Source organism: Eublepharis macularius, chromosome 17, assembly GCF_028583425.1.
Source record: "Eublepharis macularius isolate TG4126 chromosome 17, MPM_Emac_v1.0, whole genome shotgun sequence".
In the NCBI taxonomy this organism is placed as follows: Eukaryota; Metazoa; Chordata; class Lepidosauria; order Squamata; family Eublepharidae; genus Eublepharis; species Eublepharis macularius.
The window spans coordinates 31,178,285-31,198,476 of NC_072806.1; the positions used below are offsets into that span (position 1 = coordinate 31,178,285).

The 20,192-nt window shown below is 47.5% G+C and overlaps 1 protein-coding gene across 1 annotated transcript in view; it reads right to left on the reverse strand.

Annotated features, from left to right (window-relative positions):
- The window catches only part of VPS53 (VPS53 subunit of GARP complex), a 52,792-nt gene that overhangs the window by 14,944 nt on the left and 17,656 nt on the right, over nt 1–20,192 (reverse strand). The window contains exons 5-15 of the mRNA XM_055001356.1: nt 11,607–11,693; nt 10,050–10,165; nt 9,188–9,307; nt 8,235–8,313; nt 7,418–7,561; nt 5,356–5,498; nt 3,456–3,597; nt 2,857–2,958; nt 2,268–2,362; nt 1,419–1,661; nt 396–543 (exon numbers count right to left, since the gene is read on the reverse strand). Of these exons, the coding sequence (XP_054857331.1) occupies nt 396–543; nt 1,419–1,661; nt 2,268–2,362; nt 2,857–2,958; nt 3,456–3,597; nt 5,356–5,498; nt 7,418–7,561; nt 8,235–8,313; nt 9,188–9,307; nt 10,050–10,165; nt 11,607–11,693 (1,419 nt within the window). The remainder of the gene's footprint in view (nt 1–395; nt 544–1,418; nt 1,662–2,267; nt 2,363–2,856; nt 2,959–3,455; nt 3,598–5,355; nt 5,499–7,417; nt 7,562–8,234; nt 8,314–9,187; nt 9,308–10,049; nt 10,166–11,606; nt 11,694–20,192) is intronic.

A 20,192-nucleotide genomic window follows, 5' to 3' on the forward strand; every position in this document is an offset into this window, starting at 1 on the left:
TTAGTATTTGCCCGGGAGAAAAGTATTAATCTTTAACTCCTACTTGTTAGCATGTTCAGGGTTCTCTCTCCTCTGCCACCATTTTTAAACTTTGTGTTTTAATGAGAGGCTGATAGCCTGGACACTGCTGTACAAACTTCAAAGAATCGAAACCTGGAACAGGGGGAGCTGGAATGGAGAGCTGAACCGCTGAGCCCTCTGGTCTCTGTCTGCTCCAAAAGACAGCATTTCTGCAGAGGCTCGGATTATTTTAAACGTTTAAAATGCCGGGGATGGAACCCGGGACCTTGTACTGGCTCCCACCACTCATCACAGCTCTTTCAAAGGCATCCCAGCAGATGGTCTGCACCCAGGCGGCTTATCTTGCACACTCAAGGCGATCTCTCCCCCTTTACCTGCTGGGTTGTGGCCAAGCAGTACTCGGCAGTACTCAGGATGCTACAGATCAGACAGAGCTCTTCCAGGGTGAACTTGGCCACTTCTGAGCCCTCCTTCTCTTTCAGCAGGCTGGTGATGGTCAGCCCGCCACTGCTGCTGGTTGTCCTGCCGTGGGGGCGAGGGGAGACACCGATGAACTTGAAAGCTGCATTTGCTGGCCCTGCTCTTGCCCCAAGCAACCCACTAGGACCCCCCTCCCCCTGATGAGAACACAACGATAATCAGGGGGGGAGGCATGTAAGCTAATCTCCCTCAACCCTTTTTGGCTAGAGCAAGAGTTGAGTCCAGTGGCACCTTAAAGACCCACAAGATTTCCAGGGCGTAAGCATTCGAGAGTCAAGCTCCCTAAGTCAGAAGCTTTGACTCTTGAAAGGGGATACCCTGAAAATCCTGTTTGTCTTTAAGATGCTACTGGACTCAACTCTTGCTGTTCTACTGCTGCACAACAAGGCTACCTGCCTGAAACTACCTTCTTAGCTACTGAACGTATCTGATAGTAAATTGAGAGGCTTGTGCCAATCACCAAAGCAGCACAACAGGTTCACCCGCTGTCAAGGCTGGGGTTTCTATGCACTTGGGAAGTGCACACAGGGGAAAAACAATAAATTAAATTGGGGGGGGGGCAGCACGCTTTAGAAGGCATGCAGTGGAGAGAGCAGAGAGTCATCTAAAGGGAGAAATTTGTCTGTGTAAGCCCCTGAAGGCTTACAGCATTCTGGAGGAAGGAGATATGGCCAAGAGTGCTTTTAGTGTGTGTGTGTGTGTGGGGGGGGTGCATTTCCAAACAATTATCACTCCTCCCACCCCACCCCAAATGACTTTTTAGGGGCCTCCAAGTTCATTCCCACTGACTGGTTCATTCCCCAGTCTCCACTGCCTGCTTCCTTCTGCCAACCCTCTTCAGTATTCCATTCATGCTGTCCCAGGCAGCCCTGTAGATTCTCAACACCACAGGAAGGGAGCAAGGGTTCCAAACTCACTTGGGTAAGTTCCCCGAAAGAATCTTCCAAGCATACTCCCGGAGGTACTTCTGGAAGATGGTGGTCAGAGCAATCATCGGCTCACCGGTGCTTAGCTGCGAACACTGGACCATGCACTTCTTGTAGTACACAAAGAGGTCAGCGCAGCTGGGCAGGACAGCACCGCCCTCGTCCACATTCGGCTTGGGAGGCCCTTGGGCCTTGAAGTCACCCACAAATCTGTCAATCAGCTCACTAAGATTTCTACAGTCAAACGGGAAATCAAAAACCCTCATATGAATCAATGTGTATCTAAGCAGAATATTCAGACCTAGTGATGTTGACTACGTTCCAAATTGCTAACCCAATGCTCAGAGCCTTCCGAATTCAGGCTTTGGGTCACAACAGAGCTCACCGCCAGGACCAGCCCCCTCTCCTCTTCTTTCAAACTTCCCTGGCATCGAGGCAACAGCAAATTCCTCTCTTCCCTTGCATAGGGTTGTCTAGAATCTCCAACAGCAATATTCCAGATGAGGTTCACCAAACCCTTGGAGACTGACAGAACGGCTTCCAGAGACCTAAGAACTACATTTCCCAGGGTTCCTTGAATCTAGGATGCTGCTGTTATAGATTCTAGGTGCCCCAAGGGAGGAAGAGAAGGAAGGAGAACTTGCAGCCGATACCTATACCTTACCACCAGTTAAGAGTGAACGGCAGAAATCCCTTACAAGACTTGCTGAAATGAACAGGCTCTGCATGATGGCATTTCAGGGGGTTGAGGCTCTCATTAAGGGGACTTTGCTGGCGGACTGTGCCCAGAATTCATTTGCACAAAGGTGGAGCCACAAAGCAGACCCATTTGTCACTCACTTGTCTTGGGATTCAATGTAGACATAGAGGTGGGGCTCAAAGCACTTGGAAATGATGCCATGAAATGGGTTATCTGGGACCTTCGGTCTTTTGGGCTGAAAGAAGAGGAGGCAGGTGAGACACTGAACTCAAAGGAAAATGACCCCCCTCCCTGTTTGTGGAATCTCCTTGCACTTAGCCAACCTGTGCAGAGAAATCACTCATAATTTCATACCACTGACAGCACCAGCAGAAAATACCGTGACTGCCAACCTATGCAGGTACAAGGCGACCTACAGGTCCTAGTCTAAGAAACTTTTTTGGGGGGGGGGGAACCTTTCTACCCACCCCCCTCCTTCCTGCCACATTTGAAGGAGACAACAAGAGCAGCTCTCAAGACCGCAAAAGGTGGCTCAGAAGTAGTGCCTGGCTCAGTTGCAGAAGACCAAACCCCCCCAGCCCACAATGTGTGTGCAGTGAAGAAGAGGAGGCACAACTCTTACCCTTCCTGGGCCACCCCCAGCTTACTATCACAGCGGAAACCATGAAGCCCAGGAACATCCCGCCTTTAGGACTGCTGAGGCTTCCCCAAGGAAACGCAGAGGCTTACTTTGTCAACATCGCCCTTTTCCATCGCGGCTTCTTCTGTCTCCGGCGTAGTTTCATCCTCCAGGAATGGGTTGGTGGAAGGTGGTGGTGGTTCAGCCTTCTTCTGTTCAAGGTCACCAAAGGAAGTAGCAGCGGTTCAAGCAGCCAATGCATCAACCAGCCTCATGCCTCCTGGAGCATGCTCAGGCTGGGTTTTTTCTCGTTCATTTAATTAATGAAGCCTTATTTTTCTACCTATCTCCAGAGTGTGCAGAAACCTCAGTTTTGTCTTTTGGTGGCCCTGCTGTGCAGCTTTTCCTGACCACAACTTTTGAATGGAATAATATTGAATAATACTTCTACTCCAAACATTGTCATCTGTTTGGAGAAGCCTTCGGCCAGCTTTTGTGGGGGCACGCACACAGGTACTCGGGGCAATTCCTGCATGAACCATCTTCAGCTGAGAATGATTAACATATGTGGACTGGGGTCACCACAGCTTTAAAGCCCCAGACCAAATTTTCCCACTGCTCGGAACGCCCCGCCTGTGAATGGAGCCCATTCGCAAATCTGGCTGCGAGGGGATCAACTGTGAACCAAGTGGAAAGAAATCCTCCTTACCGCCACCACATCAGACAAAGTACTGCCTGAGAAGCGCTTTGCTAGCAGCCCTTCAAAATTGGTGGTCCTTTGGATTGCGAACAGAAGCAGCTTCACCTCTATCTCCTTTGCTCTCGTGCGCATGATCTTTGCAAGCTCCGTCCTGATGGGAAAGTCAAGAGGGGAAAGGGGGGAGGGGAGGCAAGGCAAATATTTAATCTCGTGCAGACCCCAAAGTGGGGGGAAGCATGTACAGAAATCCAGCGCTCAAGAACCAGAATGGAAGAATATTCAAAGCCATTTTCTGCACATTCATTACAGGTAACGTCTACCTTCTAACCGCCCCAAATTCTTGTTTGGAACATAAGGAACAAAACCCTGAATAAAAACAGCTAACACCATGTAATAGTTGGAGTGTCGGACCACGACTGTGGAGACCCAAGCTCAAACCCCTCCTCAGTCAAAGCTAACGGGGTGATCTTGGGCCAATCACTGTCCTGTAGTCTAGCCTACTCCACAGGGCTGATGTGAAGCTGAAAACACAGGCAGAAGGAACCATTTATGCCGCCTGAACTCCTTGGAGGAAGGTAGGATAAAAATGTCCTAGACAGACATGGTCAAGATAAACAAGGCTTTAGGCCAAGCTCCCTGGGCAAGAGGTCTTTTTAAATATTTACTTGCCACCTGTTGGAATACAGAAGACTCAAAGTGTCTGGACACTGGGGGGTGCTATTCTTCCTTTACATTAGAAGCTAACTGTATTTGTATGATGCCTCTCATTGTATGATCTAAAAGCTTCTGACTCCTCCCCTTCCTTCTGTGCTCTTAGTACTCTTTCTCCTGCTGGTCTTGCAAGAAGCAAGATGCTTTCTGCAGAGCATGCCTAGAGGCACATCCATATTCATTCATCCTTCCAATCATGTGCAACTGGATTAGCTGGCCACTTGTTACAAAGAATAGTGCTATTTAGATCAGGTTTATGTTTGTTTTTTCTGCTACTATAAAAGTGCAAGTGAATGAGAATCAGCTTCAATAAAAGTTTAATGGTTGCTAATATATCAGCTTGGAGAGGGTTTCACCACATGTGATTCCACGCTTTCTTGAGAACTTTGTTACAACAACTAACAAATATCCTCCGTACCACCTCTCCTACTGGACACGGTCGCTCAAGGCAGCTTACAAGAAACCCAGCCTGCAGGCTACAGCCTATTAAAGCCAAAAAACTGAGGAGATTGAACAGCTGCACAACCTTTCCTCTCAAAACAAGACCATCCTTAGAGCTCAGCTGCCAAATGCCTGTCTGAAAGGAACAGTATAGCCCTCCCACACACCTGCTGGGAGAGGGCATTCCATAATATTTGGAGGTGCCACTGAAAAAGAGCAGGCCCAGGCTGTGGCTGAACAGACAGCTAGAAGGGGGGGGGGCTCAACCAGGAGGAGGGAGGCCTTTGAAAAGGCTCACGAGAAAGAGAGTTTTTCAAGTATGCTGGTCCCAGACTATGGAAGTCTGAGTTGTCCAAACTATGGCTCAAGGTTGGCAGCTCCAGCTCTGCATGTGTCTCCAGCAGTACTCCACCCACCTTTCGGGCATGGTTTTGTAACATGACGCAGACGCCAGTGCCGCCTTGGCCTGGCTCACAAAATTATTCTCTCAGGTACCTCTTGGACTGAAAAGGTTTGCCTTTTGGCAAAAGGTTTGCGCTCCCCTTGTGTATCATCACAGCTCTCAATCTGTGCCAATGGCTTTTCCTGCGACCTTTTGCCACGTGTGAGGGGGCCACAGATGAAAACAGACAAGAGAACAGGAACACACAAATAATCATGAACAGACAGCAGCGTCTGCTGGCTAGCAACAGAACAGCACCATACATAAATTTAAACAGCCTTTGGGCTTCCCCTAATATGTCCGTTTTTGTCCCACCTCGTAATGTGACAGAAGTCCACAGCAATCCGTTCCGTCATGCACCACTCCAGGGGGAACATACGGCCATACTTCTCCTCATAGTCCACCAGCTGGCGTTTTATCCAAGCATAGCGCCGGTCAATCTTATCCAGCCAGGCGACCTGAGGGGGAAAAAATGGGAGCGTGACCGCTGTATTCCTCAGACAGAGGTCATGAGACTGGGAAACTGGCAAGCAAGCTGTCTTAGATGAACATTCAGACGCTGAATATCCCTGGGTTGCTTTTTCCTAACTAGATGCAGTCCAATCTAGGGATGCTCAAACTCCCACCAACAGGTTGCAAACAGGGAGCTGATTTGATGATCAGGTTAATCGTTTGTTGCCCTGTTCAACAGGCTCCTTCACCGTATTCCTTCCTAAACGTGCAGGATAGCACAACTGGCTTTTTGCAGATATGCATTCTCACACAACCCAACTGAGTTCTGTTCCCCCCCTTTGGCAGCCATCACATCCCACGTGGAGACATAAAAGCTCACTTGAGAGCTGGCCCCGTGGGATCAACAGCTGCCTTCCTCAAGCGCTCTTCCAAGTCCCACACAGTCTGTGCAGCCCAGGTACTTCCCCAAACTAAATTCCTTGCTGAAAGATTAAAATTCTTCTCCTATGGTGGATAAACGATATTTCCTTCTTTTCGACAGAACAGTACATTCCTTATAAGTGGCACAGTATGCCTTGGCAGCTAAGAAAATACAGGCTAGAGCTGTGTCAAATGGCTGAGGCTCCTTTGTTTGTATATAATGAAGGTGCTCTGTGTTTTTAATGTGCTTCTACGTGGCTTTAGCATTACAATTTTATTGTTTGTAGCACTTGGTTTATGTTTGTCTTGCATGCTTCAACTGTAATGGACTTTGGCCTCATACAATAAATACTTTCTGTCCTGAGGACACAGGCTGGGGCTTAGCTTGCTGCCACAGTCCAGGTATTTGCCAGCTGCCTTTGCTGCTGGACAACTCTAGCCCCATCGTGGTTCTTTCCTGCCCTCTGAGTAGCATTCTAGGGGCTCGTAGCCTCTGAGGCACATTGATTGATTAGATTTATAATGCACTCTCCCTGTGAACAGGCTCAGCGTGGATAACATCAGGATTAAAATTTACCATAAAATTTGCTCTAAAACTATAAATTCCGTAACGACACATCTCTAGACGGGGGACCATATTTCCAACCCCAACCAAACATTCTATGGGGTGGGAGACGGAGGAGTGGCTGTGGTCCAGCCAGTAGAAAAAATCAGGGTAGGGCTGCACTACCCCCCTCAACAGGAGACCGGTGGAAGGTTGAACAAGGCTGAAATCCAAACCAGAGAAAACGGCCCGAGCGGACTCTTCTCTTTGCCATTCCTTTTTGATGCACATGACAGCCAGGGAGGTGTAGCAGTTAGTGTTGGACTGAGATTTCGGAGAACTAGATTCAGATTCTCACCTGCCAGAGAAGCTCGCTGGGCGGCCCTGGGCCAGTCACAAACACTCAGCCTAACCACCTTCACAAGACTGTTGTGATGGTAAAAGTAAGGAAAGGAGAATGAGGCTTTGGGACCTCATTGGAAAGAAAGTAAGATATATATGAAGTAAATAAATAAAACGTACGCTGACCTGAGACCCTTGGAGGAAAGGTGGGATAAAAAAGGCAGGAGAGAGAGGAAGCTGATGCACACAGCAGCCTCTGAGGCACATTGATTAATTAGATTTATAATCCATTCTCCCCGTGAACAGGTTCAGAGCGGATAACATCAGTATTAAAATTTACCATAAAATTTGCTTTAAAACTATAATTGAACATACAATTCCGTAATAAAACAACTCTAGATGATGGCCCGTATTTCCAACCCCAACCAAAAATTCTGTGGGGTGGAAGATGGAGGAATGGCTGTGGTCCGGCCAGTAGAAAAAATCAGGGTAGGGAAGCACTACCCCCCCACCAACAGGAGACCAGTGGAAGGTTCGCCCACAGTCCTGACTCAACCTAGGCACATCACCCAGGGCATCCACAAGACGGCCACACAGAGCGTACGGCTCCCCGCTTACATCTTGGTTTTCCTGGAAGAGCAAGAGGTATTCAGAGAGGTGCTGCTTGATAAACTTCTTGATGATTTCCTGCTTGATTCTGGGATCCAAGACATTGGCGACCAGGCACGCATCCCGCAAGACGTTGCTTGGTCCTCCAGCCCTCTGTCAAGGAAGGGGGGAAAGGAAGCTTCTTATAACCTTCTCGTTATTTTAAAAGGATGGTTCTGAAGATGCCAGATTTTTACAGAAAGGAAACATTCAAAGGTGCCACGGAAAATGGGAGTTTTCTTAACCCCCACCCCCATGATTCAAGCGGCTGCTGTTCCCTCAAGGGGAACACCCACCTCTACAAAAAGACACAGACAAATGTGCATCGAAGAGGCTGCTGAACCACATTCTATCTGAAAGTCGAAAATGTAAAAATGGTACCCCAAGCATGGGGAGCTGCAGCCCCACATCTGGCTCCTGAAGTGACAGCGGGGGGTGCGGAGTGTTTTTAGTGGGGGAGGGAAAAGAGGGGCCACTGTCAGCCCTTTCCCCAGTTGCTGGTTTCCCTCTTGGTATCCCCAAGTCAGGGTTTTTCTGAGACAAATCCAGTAGCCAAGTCAAGCTGGTGCAGGTGAGGAGAAGGGTGACACTCTTTCCCTTCCAGCCACTGTTTCTCCTTTGCAAATTCCCCTTCCCTCTCGCTGCCACTGCTTGGTATGTTTCTCCATGAACACAGCCTGGGAATCCCAAGTTAGCCACTGAACTCATTGTTCTGCCACAAGGTCAGGGGCAAAGAAATGAGGCCTACCGCTTATTATGGGTCAACACGTTTTCTTTTCTTTTTTACCTTTGTGCTTTGGGAAGGGAAAGCTTCTTCAAAGTCTGCCAGGATCTGTTGTCCCAACTCGTTCTGGGCAGCCTTCACCCTGCCGAAGGACAAACAAGCATTCAAGGTCACCCTGTACTAGTTGCCTTGACTTAGTAGTAGGCAGAGCTACTAATGGTTTTAAACCTGTAAGTTTGTGACACTAAGCTGCAGAAGCCACCCAAGCAGAGCTTGCCTGAAGGTCAAGTTCTGGACAAAGTCCTGTTGCTGTGAGCTCAGGATCAGGGACGTTCTCCGGGAGCTGGCCTGATGACCCTTTAGCCAGGGTGCTCCTTAAAGCAGAGCTTAAGTAAAGCTACAATCTTCTCTGCTAATAAGTCATGATCCTGTCTGAATTTAAAGAAACCTCCCTGGCACGTGGAACTTTAGCATGTCCGAGAAAAGCTAACCGAAAGGTCTTTCCTTAATATGCTTGCTTTCCACATGCAAGGAGAAACTCCAGCAAGAGCCTCTCCATCCCAACCCTCTTCAGTACAGCTTTTCATTAAAAAAACTCAATAGCCTCCCCACCACTGCACTTTGTTAATTTGTTTTATTGTTTGTATATTGATTTTAGTTTTTGTTTTTATCGATTTTAACTGTTCACCGCCCAGAGCCCCTGGGGATGGGCGGTATATAAATTGAAAAAATAAAAATAATAAAATAATAACTGTGTGTCAATGCCAGTCTTGTCAAATTTGTTCTATTACAGAATGAGTTCCTCCTTTGCCAGTGCGTTCCGTCTATCGTATCTGGATCAACCATCGGTCTGAGTTGCTCAGGGCAGCGCACCCTAGCCTGCCCTCCTCCAGTTTATCCTCACAACCCCTCACGGTGGCAAGTCAGGCAGAGAAATATTGGCTCAATGAGCTTCACACACGAACAGGGAGACCCTGCAGCAGCACCCTCAGCGGCGGAGGCATCGCCATTATTACCTTTCAGAAAGCTGCCGGATCTGTGGGATCCCCGTGTACTTGCTGAAGTGTTCCAGCACATTCACAACCCCTTGCAGGAGATTGGCCACCTCGCCGTACTGCCTCCTTCGGGTCATGGCCCTGCAACACAAGTGGGGAGTGCGGGTGGAATAATGAGGCAAGTTCCAGGGGACACATTAAGCTCCGATCACCATGGTCAGTAAGGCAATCTGCTTTAAGAGAGCACTCTAGCCAGTTAAAAGGATTCACAGGCCCATTCACTGAGGGACCTCTCTGGGGTGCCACCTCTCCTTAACCGACAGTGGGTACAATGCGCTGGGAAATTCTCTGGCAGAAGCTCCTTTGGAAACTGCAAAGAGCTATGGAAGAGCAACGGATGGCTCGAGTCAGAGGATTTCCCAGCTGACTGTGTTTGCTGTTCATAAAATACAGAATGTTTAAGAAGGTGGCGGGAGACTATTAATTCGCATTTCGTCATTCCCATTTAAAACCTGCTTCAATACATGACAGAGTGCATTTTGCATAAGAGCATTAAAATTCTGCAGGCGAGTGAACCCAGAAGATGAATTCTGCAACCAAAATCAGAAGCCGTAGTAAAATTTTCATTTTATTCTGGTTTAGCTGATTATGGTGAGAGGCAAGACACTGAATCCCCCCCACCCTCCAGTGAGCGGAAATTTTCTTCAGTCTTATCGCCAGCTTCTGAAGTTTAATCAAGAATTGCACACACATCTTCAGAGGGATAAGGACTGGGAATGCACATCAAGCTTCTCAGGACACTGAACTCTGCACTACAACCTCATTGTGTACTTTAGCTGGATTCCTGCAAATCACAGCACGCTCAACCCAATGCCTGGCTTACTCGAGAGAATCCACCCCACCAGCCAGCATGTGGAGATGGTTCAGTGTTGTGATGGAGGTGGTCAAGTGGCGCTTGGCGTGATCCAACTGCTTGATATCGCGGGTAATTTCTTTAACCTGTTGGGTTAAAACAAGAGACATGTATACTCGTAACAGACATGGTAGGAGCCGTGGGTCAGTGGCAGACAGACATTTGGCACGTCAAAGGTCCAGGTTCAGTCCTTGGCATTTCCAGTTAAGAGATCTCAGGTGCTGGGGAAGACCTTTTTCGGCCTGAAACCCTGGAGGGGTAGTAGCCAGGTCCTGTTATAATCAAGGGTATCACCCTGCAGGAATACAATAGGTGAATGTCCGTCATTCATTTGGAAATGTAACAGGTCTTGAGCAGTCACGTTGGAGTGGATTGGCAACCTTCCAGTTGTACTTGTGCCCAAGAAGAAGTATGTTTCATACGAAACGGGAATTGTATAAGATGCCTGCATAATCCCGTCGGCACCTGTGGATTTTACATCTCATTGGACTTGAGCCACCACCATAAGACTGCCTTGTGACTTCCTCTTTAGTATATCCCCATTGTGGGTTTGTTTCGGACATTTATATTATGACTTGGACAACTGAATTGTATTAACTATATTTATTGTATTCATTGCATGTTATTTATTTGCACTTTGCACTTTGCACGTTTGCACTATTGAAACATTTATATAAAAGCCAGCATTAATTGCATATTTCCGGACTTGTTGCTTGTACTCCTCACTATCCGGTTTTCTCCCCTTGTTTGGCTTAGTTCAGTGTCCAAGCAAGTGCCCAGACAAGCAGGGGCACAGAAGATAAAAGCCACCCCCCCCCCGGCCTGTTGCTGTCCAGCAGCATTCAGAGCTATGCTGCCTCTGACGTCCCACTAAGCGGACAGCCATCCATAGCCTTCTCAGCCATGCATTTATCAACCCCCCCCAACCTATTTACGTACTTCATTTACAAACCCACTTCAATGGGGACCCAAAGTGGCTCACGGCATTCTCCTCTTCTTTGTTTTATTCTCACATCTGCCCTGTGAGGTAGGTCAGGCTGAGTGTATGCGATTGGCTCAAGGTCACCCAGCTTCCATGGCAGAGCAGGGATTTGAACCTGGGTCCCCCAGATGCGGGTCCCAACACTCTGATCACTACATCATGTTGGCTCTATAGCAGCCTTCATTACATCCAGGGTCACTGAGTTCCACAAGTTAACAAGAAGGTATGTGCAATAAAGCACTCAAAGGGCACAAGATCATCTATTTGGGGGTGTGGGTGGGAGGGACTAATGACATTCCTCAAAGAGGCAGACAAGCAAAAGACACCCCATGGCTTCTTTCCCGTGCAAGTCAAAAAAGGCCAAGCATATGGCAGGGCATCAGGAATCAGGTAAGTTGCTTCAAGGTGCGGGGCGGGGGGGAGCCCACACTGGGCTGGCAGCTGGCTGACCTCATCTGAGAAGGCAACACGAACAACCCACTGAGACAAAAAAAAGGTGTCCTTTAGAAAGAGATAGGGGGAAAATGAGAAAACACATCACTCACCATCTGTTCCGATTTCTCAGCTTTATCCTTGATGTCCTTAATCTTACCAAAGAGCTGCTGAATGGCTTTCTGGGCCTCCTCAAGAGCCTACAGGAAGAAGAAAAGAAGACATTTGCTTCTCACCTCCAGGAGGAACCGACCAATTTCTTTCTTTCGTTTCTATTTTTAAGAAACAAAGCGAAGCGATATAAATTCAGGCTTTTCTGAATCAATAAACATCTAGTCCTCCTAGCAGGCAAAGCACTTCCTGGACCAAATGCTAGCCCAAGAGAGGAGATGCCCTTCGCACAGCAGCCGGAACTTGAGGCATTATCACCACCTCAGTTAGGAAGTGCTTTCAAATGGTCAAAGCACTTTGCAGCCCTTACAACAACCTGGCAGGTAGATCTTCAGCCCCTCTCCAGTGAACACACATTGGTTCCAGTAGAAAAGCTTTGTTTAGGATTTGACAGTTCAGGTCTGCACTCCATCACGGAGCTTGGTAGAAGTGATAAGGCAAGGCAAGCAGTTCTATGTTATACTTGATTTTCCCGTGCTCAAAAACTGTTAAGGTTTCGGCGCACAGTCTACACAGGTCCTGTGAGAACCCTTTTAGTTGTGGCTAGACATTCAATATACAATCATACATTCCCAGCATCTGGGCGAAGTAGCAAGCACTGGCATCTGGATGCTCCAAGGTCAGTGCTAGCTTAGAGGAGCATCTTTCTATAAGATAACAGGTGAGGCCCACTCTGGGTCTTAAAAGTAACACTTGTATTAAGGAGAGAATGAGTCTGGTTAATAATGAGCATCGTGGTTACAACATACAGACACTCATAGCATGACTGAACACAGACATGACAACAACCCTGTAAGTTAGATCAATTACCCACTTTTCAACTGCAGTTCAATTAACTGCACTTTTCAAAGCGCTTTGCAGCCTTTACAACAACCCTGTTAGATCAATTAACCACTTTTCAACTGCAGATGAGAGGCTGAGACTGAGAGCAGCTCAGTTCAGACATAACCAATGTCTGAATTTGATCATCTCTGCAACCAAGACTCAGCTTACAGCCCTTCAAATGCTGGTTTCATCTCCTGCCCTTTTTCCATTGCCTCCCTCACACAGGCCCACAGAGGCTCAACCCAAGCCAAAGAGAGGGAGGCACCAGGAAACAATTCGGGACTGAGCCAGGGTGCCCCTGTTTGTTCATTATGCAAAGCCACAGTTAAAACTAGCTGTAGTTAATAAGCCCACTTTACGATTCTGGTTTGATGTAGTCTAACATAATTAAGAGAGATCTGAGTTTAAATGATCATACAAACCATAGCTAGCTTTAACCAAACCATGGTTTTTGCATGACATCTGAACTGAGGCAGACGCTCGGTCTAAAACCACTGAGTGAGCTTATGATGGAGGTGACATTCTGGATCCATGGCAAGCTAGTGCCTCTACATTATGCAGAACTGGATTTGTTTCCATTATTCAGCCACAGTGAATATAATCTTCTGTGGTAGCTTAAATAGGAAGGGGAGAGGAGCCAACCTGCCCAATTTTTATGATGGAGTGGAGATTGGAACCCAGACCTCCCAGTGCGATTCTAGTACTCTCCTACAGTGTACAGGACTGCAGAGGAGAAACAGTAGCAGCCTCTATCAACGGGGGACTTTGCTTCCTGCTGCCAATGAAAATAAAGAGGAACTGCCCAAACCAGAGAGATTTTCCATTGCAGATTAATGGCGATTCCTTTCTTTTCTGCTAAAATTTATCTTCTCTCACTAGGGAGAAGGCCTTGGCAGTAACGGCCATCCCCTTTAAACAAAACAACACACACAGAGTGTTCCAGAGGCTTCTCTCTCACACACACACACAATTAATTGGGCCCAGGATGCTTGTCTTGAATTTATCCAGCCCAGCCTACGGCAGCTGCTGCGTGTCACTTGACAGTAATTCAAGCCAAAAATAGCCAAAGCAAAGCTGTTGTGGATGTCAGGCCTTGGAAAGGCCCAGTGAAGAAGCGGGCTCAAAGCCTCCGCACCAAGTAGCGTCACCTGCTGCAATCCCTCCTGTTTGGCCACAGCAGAGACTGCTTTTTGTCTGCTGGATTCACAAGGTGAACCACACACAGAGCAGGAGGCAGGAAACAGGGTTGCACTTACCTGTAACTGTTGTTCATCAAACGTTCTTCTGTGCAGTCCCAAATGGGACCTGTGCATGCGCAGGCTGTCCTGGCCATGTGCAGTTCCAATGTGGGACTGCACAGAAGACACAATGATGAACTTGGGAAAAGGTGAGCATGAAGGGCCCCGGTCAGATTGTGCAGGTGAGAGAAGCTGAAAGATGAACCTGGTTCATATTTTTTAAAAGCTTCTTTGCCCTTCTCCCTTACATGGTGTTGTACCCAAGTTGCTGTGATTCAAGAAGCTGTGGTCTCCATAAAGGGATGCCTCCACCATGAGTACTGAAACGGGCAAGAATACCAGCCCAAGAGCTCTCTAGAAACTTGAGTGGAAGGCACAACACCTCCAAAGCATGAACTGGTCGGCAATCCTTAGGTCTGCCTTCTTCACAGCCAAATTGTCTGCAATGCCTCAGCACCTTTTTGAGGCGTCAGAGGACCCTGACCAAAAGCAATACTCCATTTTTCAGGGACACAGTTGGCTGGTGGATGAGATGGGTTTACTTCACTGTTTTGCAGAGCCTGCTCCTGAGATACTAGGGGAAAATACTACTTTGATTTGTCTGTAACATTTGGGATCCAAGATCTGCAAATGCACTATAGCACAATAGCAATTGCCAATTTTAAAAAGCTCTCAAAAAGCTCCCTGGTACTATATCATGAAAAGTGGCTGCAGCAAGGGGTCAACAGAAGAAAAATGCTCCCAATGTGGGCATGATCTTTTAAAATGCACACCTTCCCATTCCCTTAAGCTTGGACTGTGTTCTTTCTAGAAAGAGTCTACCAAACCAGATTTGAGTATGATCAAGACAGGTAGCTGTGTTAGTCTGTAGCAGTAGAAAAGAGCAAGAGTCCAGTAGCACCTATAAGACTTAACAAAATTTGTGGTAAGGTATGTGCTTTTGTGAGTCACAGCTCACTTCTTCAGATATAGTTAGAATGCAAGTCCATCTGTTCAAAAACCAGTGGGGGAACATTTTAACCTTCCAGGACATTCAGCTGCTGACCTAAAAGTAGCAGTTATCCAGCAGATGAATTGCAAAGGGAGATTAGAAAGAGAGACTGATGAACTGCAATTGATAATGAAGCTCAAGACAATGCCACCTGGGTTGAATCAAGACCTAGGCTTCCTGTCTTATTACCAATGCTGATTTCTTCATATCCACTACCCCCTGCATAACCCCACCTTATTCTATCATGCCTGCCTTTGGTGATTTCAGTGATTTCAGATGCTGAATGACAGTTGCCAGCGAATGACAGACTCATTCAGCATCTGAAATCACTCCACTCTCCAAGATATAAGGACAGATGGACTCACATTCTAGCTGTATCTGAAGATGTGAGTAGCGACTCACGAAAGCTCATACCCAACCACAAATTCTGTTAGATTTGAGTGTGAATGTACTTAAGAGGATGAGGGAAGCCTAGGAAGGGGACAGTTAAATGATGGATGTTGTTATAAATGCTGCAGTTTGGAAGTCAAGGCACAGATGAACTTCTGTGTTCGAGTCAAGTCCCCCCCCCCCCGCACACACACACTGAAAAGAAGGATAATCTCTCTTTGTATTAGTCCAAAAATGACTTTCACATCCAATAGGCATGCTAAGATTGAGAGCAAACTGAAGAGCTGTGGACATGGCCTGTACTGCTGCATTACTGTACGCCTACTACAGCTAAGGCACTTTTAACAATAAATATTCTAAATAATGATGTAAAGGCAGAGCTGCCCCCTTTCCTCCCACACTTAACCTTTTATGGAATGCAGGGGCAGGCTTTATGACCCCCTCCCACACACACACACACACTGTTTGCACATCTACCAAGTTTGAGTTTTCATTTAATCCCGCACCAAGTGTTTGCAACCCCAGAACAGATCCTCATATCACAAATACATTGTATTCGGAAGGTTTCATCACTGCCAATAATAAGCACAAAGACCTGGCTCACGATGGCTTTGGCCTTCGGAGCAGAACTGAACTTTTTTGCAGTTGTAAAAATGCCATTTTTAAAAAACCCCAAATGTCTCAAAGAGCACACCTCAGAGCTCCTTCTTGGCATAGTGTCTGGCTCCGGGGCTCTGCCTCCCTCAATAAGCATGTATTAGGTTGAAAGGGCTTATTGTGCTCCAGGTCTGGAAGAAAGAGAAGCCCAGCAGCCCCTTTCACCATATGGAGGAATTGATTTAATAATAATTTAAGAACAAAACCCAAATTTCCAGTTAAATTTAGCTTGGCAGCTGTTTTGTGTTCTTGATTTATGAGAGAAGAAGAAGGGGGAAACGGCTGTCTGGGCTTATTTAATGGGTGTTTCAGAATCCCCCCAACGCGTGCGTACTGCATCAGGCCTGTAAACAGCCACTTGCCTGATCACCCTTGGAGAACCCCAATTGCTTCCAGGTGACCAGAAAAAGGAAGTATTACCGCCGCCGCCCCCTTCATTCCCCAAAGATGGCCAGGCAGGAAAGGAGAGTACAGCTGAGTCAACAGCTAAAGAGGGCTCCTTTTATTATATCAAAGCCTAGAGCTCCCACTGTCAATAGCTAGAGAGGTTTCAAGACCTCAATGGGACCTTGTGTTTCATATGATGTCCTAAAGTGGGTTTTGATTTTGCAGACAGACACACACAGATTGCATTTTTAGTAGGGCAAAAGATACGGCCCTACACAGCCCAGCGGCTCTGCTGCTTAAGAACACTGGAAGAGTCCTGCCAGATCAGGCCGCAAGGCCATCTAAGCTAGCATGTGCCCCACAGTGGCCAGCCGTAGGCACCAGGAAGCCCACAGAAGCCAGAGCCTCCCTTCATGCTGCACCCCACAGCAACTGGTATTCAGAGGTCTAGTGCCTCTGAATATGGAGGTAATATTTAGTTGTCATGCAGTCAAACACATGCGTTTAAAGCGACCTTATGCAGAGTCACTGATCCACCCAACTCTACACCATCTACTCTGACCAGCAGCGGCCTTCCTGGGGGTAATAAGGCCTCTCTCAGAAGCCCCTAAGGATCCTGTCGCTAGAGGTGCCGGGGAACAAACATGGGGCACTTCTGCAGATTCTCTGTCAAGGAACCACAGCCCCATTTGACAGCCTCCCCCCCCTTCCTTCTCCGGCCTGTCATCAGTGGGACTGGAAGGAGGGCAGGAACCAGCCAGATCCCCCCACAGCCCCATGCTGTGCCTGGACCCAGCCCTGTCACTGAACAGCTTTCTTAGTTGCTCTGAAGAATGTAGCAGGAAGGGGGGGACATCTCACTTGCCCATCAGAACCTCTTTGGCCAATGCTGCCGCAGATGAAGGAACTGGTCGGGGTGCTGGGAAAGTGGGAGCACCACAGAGGAAGAAGCCCTCCCGGGCAGAGACGGACACATCAGGGTGCATGCCATGGCCCAGAGGAGCAACATCAAAACACAGTCGAAAGATCTTGGGGACAGGGGAGGGAACACAGAAACCGAGAAAACAGAGCTAGGAGGATTCCCAGTGGTCATCTAGTCCACCACCTGCACTATGCAGGAAATTCACAGCTGCCCCACCAGTGAGGCCTGCTCTATACTCAGACTCGGACTACATCTGCTTGCCAGCTGGGTGTGTGTTGTTAACTAGTTATTTTTAGATGGATTTTGTATGCCACCATGAAGGCCACATGGATTGGAAAAACTGGGATAAAAATCATTTTAAAGAGGCTTCAATAGCCCATTGAGGGCTTCAGAGAAAAGCCACGGAGGTGTGTGTGTGTGTATGTGGAAGTGGCAGAGAGAAGAGGAAGCCACCCTGCAAATCTGAGGCAAGGACTCCGAAGGGCAGAGTTAACCAGATACGATGTGTTCAGCAATCTCGGCAGAGTCCTCTTGCCAAGTCTGAGAAACCCTAAACTGAGGGGGGGTGGAGAACATCTGCAGCACAAGCTCTCCACAGACATCAGGGGAAGCCAGCGGCAGCGGGATCCACTTTCCGGGTCTCTGCCAAGGCATCGCAAATAACCGATGTCTGAGATGGAGGTGGGGGTAGAGAAGGACATTTGTGTTACACCCTGCCCAGGAATGTTCCATTGCCACCCACTCCCTTCCATAAGGGGGTCATTAGAGACACATATTTTTAAAAGGCATGGTCGACTAATGTCTATAAGGTACAAAAGGGTTTTTTTTAATGCCCCAGAAAGTAGGGAAGCCAAAATAAATTTGGACTCTCTACATGCTTGGAGTAAACTGTGAAGACAGATGCTTCAAAATAAGGACGGTTACTGGAATCACACAGGATGGGGTTACATTTTGTACCCCCATTAACGGAAAAGTCTGACCCCCTGCTGCTCCCCCCACCACAGGTTATCCCAAAGACAAGGAATTCTTTAACTATATCCCATGGAGGGAGGCTGTTCCAAGTTAATTTACATTACCTTTCAATGCACAATAAAACCATTGGCCCAGGGCTGCCAACTGGGACCCAGCAATGTCAGCAATTCCTACAAAGTACTAGCCCTCAAGGAGGCATCACTAGCCCGCCTGTCCACACAGACTAAGCTGCAACACATCAACACCCTGAAAGGATGCAGAAACCATCTCTCAGTGCAGCCAAGGAATACTTGTTGGCAAGCTGGATTTAATCAGTAGCTACAATACGATATGATATTTATTATCGTAGCATGTCAGTAGCTTACATTCAACGAAGTTCTCCTTAATATTTCTTTCCATTCCTTGCTGTTCCACCAAATAAAATGTGCGCATGCGGATTAAAATCAGTCTCTGGGGTGTTGACCTCGCCTCCTTACGATGAGCAATGGACTCTTTACCTTCTAAATTCAGTGCTTAGTTCTCGCAGCCCCTTCTTACGTGCTCAGGGCAAGGCCATTCACAGCCTTGGGGTCAGGTAGCAATTTTCCCCAGGCCAGTTTGGCTAGGGATCCTGATGGTGTTTTGCTATCTTCTGAGCATGCAGTAAGGGTCACTGGGCGTGTGTGTGTGTGGGGGGGAAACTGTGAATTTCCTGCATTGTGCAGGGGGTTGATGATCCTAGAGGTCTCTTCGAACCCTATGATTCTAAATTCTGTATCTTCCTTGGGACTAAAGACAGGAGAGGACTGGCAATATCTCAATTATCCTCTAAGAAAGGATTTAGTTCAGTATACTTCCTTCTTGATATTAGTTCAAAAGTTAGCAACGTGTTTTGCACTATAAACACACCTACACTTATATTATCACCCTCGCTTGGATAGCCCAGGAAAGCCTGATCTCATCAGATCTCGGAAGCTAAACAGGGTTGGCCTTGGTTAATAATTGGATAGGAAACTTTCAGTGAAGACCAGGGTTCAGAGGCAGTCAGTGGCAAACCACCTTAGTATGTCTCTTGCCAGGAAAACTGTTGGAAGAGGAGGATCCAGTGCTGTCTCTCTCCTCAGGTTTCAGAGGGGGACAAACCAAAGAGTTAGAAAGATAGAGAGGTCAGGGGCACTCTGTTTACTCTTACTATTGTTTACTGCTCTGACTGTCCTTTGATATGCAGATTGCTATTCTCAGGATTTCCTCCTCCTGACTTCTTCCCTCTCACTATCTTCTTGTCCTGGCTTTGTTCCAGGCAACATCTCTCTCCTTCTCTTTCCTCCATCTTGGCAGCATGGATGCAGGCCTTGCCCTGCCATCCATGTTCATCCTTAGACTAGATAGGTAGTTAGGATCGGTCTCTCCTCCTTTCTTATCAGAGTATGGAGTTCCTGCAATAAAGAACTCTTATTTCTTTTCTAAATATAAACCAAGTGTATGCTTTTATTATTTTCATTCCTGCACACATACCAGCCAGCAGAATGAGCTTACAACCACCTATAATCACGCTTCCTATGCAACACGACAGACTCTGCTAACGGCCCAAACATGGAATCCTTTAATTAGGTTTCTGGGGCCTACATAACAATTTATTTATCAAAAACCCCACCAGGGGTCGCCATAAGTCAGCTATGACTCGAGGGCAGGATTTCATTTCGTTCATACTATTAGAATATAAGAGTAGCCTGCTGGATCAGACCAGAGAGGTCCATCTAGTCCACCATCCTGTTTCACACAGCAGCCAACCAGTTTCCCTGGAAGTTCAAACAAACAGGGCATAGAGAGGCTAGAGACTTCCCCTGTAGCTGCCTCCCAGCACTGCTGTTCAGAGGTTGTTGCCTTTGTAGAAGGAGGCTCCTTTCAATCACCATGGGTAGTAGCCACTGATAGGTGTCGTGTATGCCTGCCTGCAATACATGCCACGGGTGTGTTGTACGCTGCCTAGTAGTCCTCTGACACTGCAAAGAGTTCTGAGGGCCTTTCAATGCCTGTTGTTTAGAAGCTCACTGTGTTCTCTCTCCTTTGAAGTTAAACGCTTTCACTTCTGTAGCCGAGGGCCTTGGAGCCAGACGCAGCTTGACTGAATTGTATCTGCCATGAGAACAAGGATGATTTCATTCCT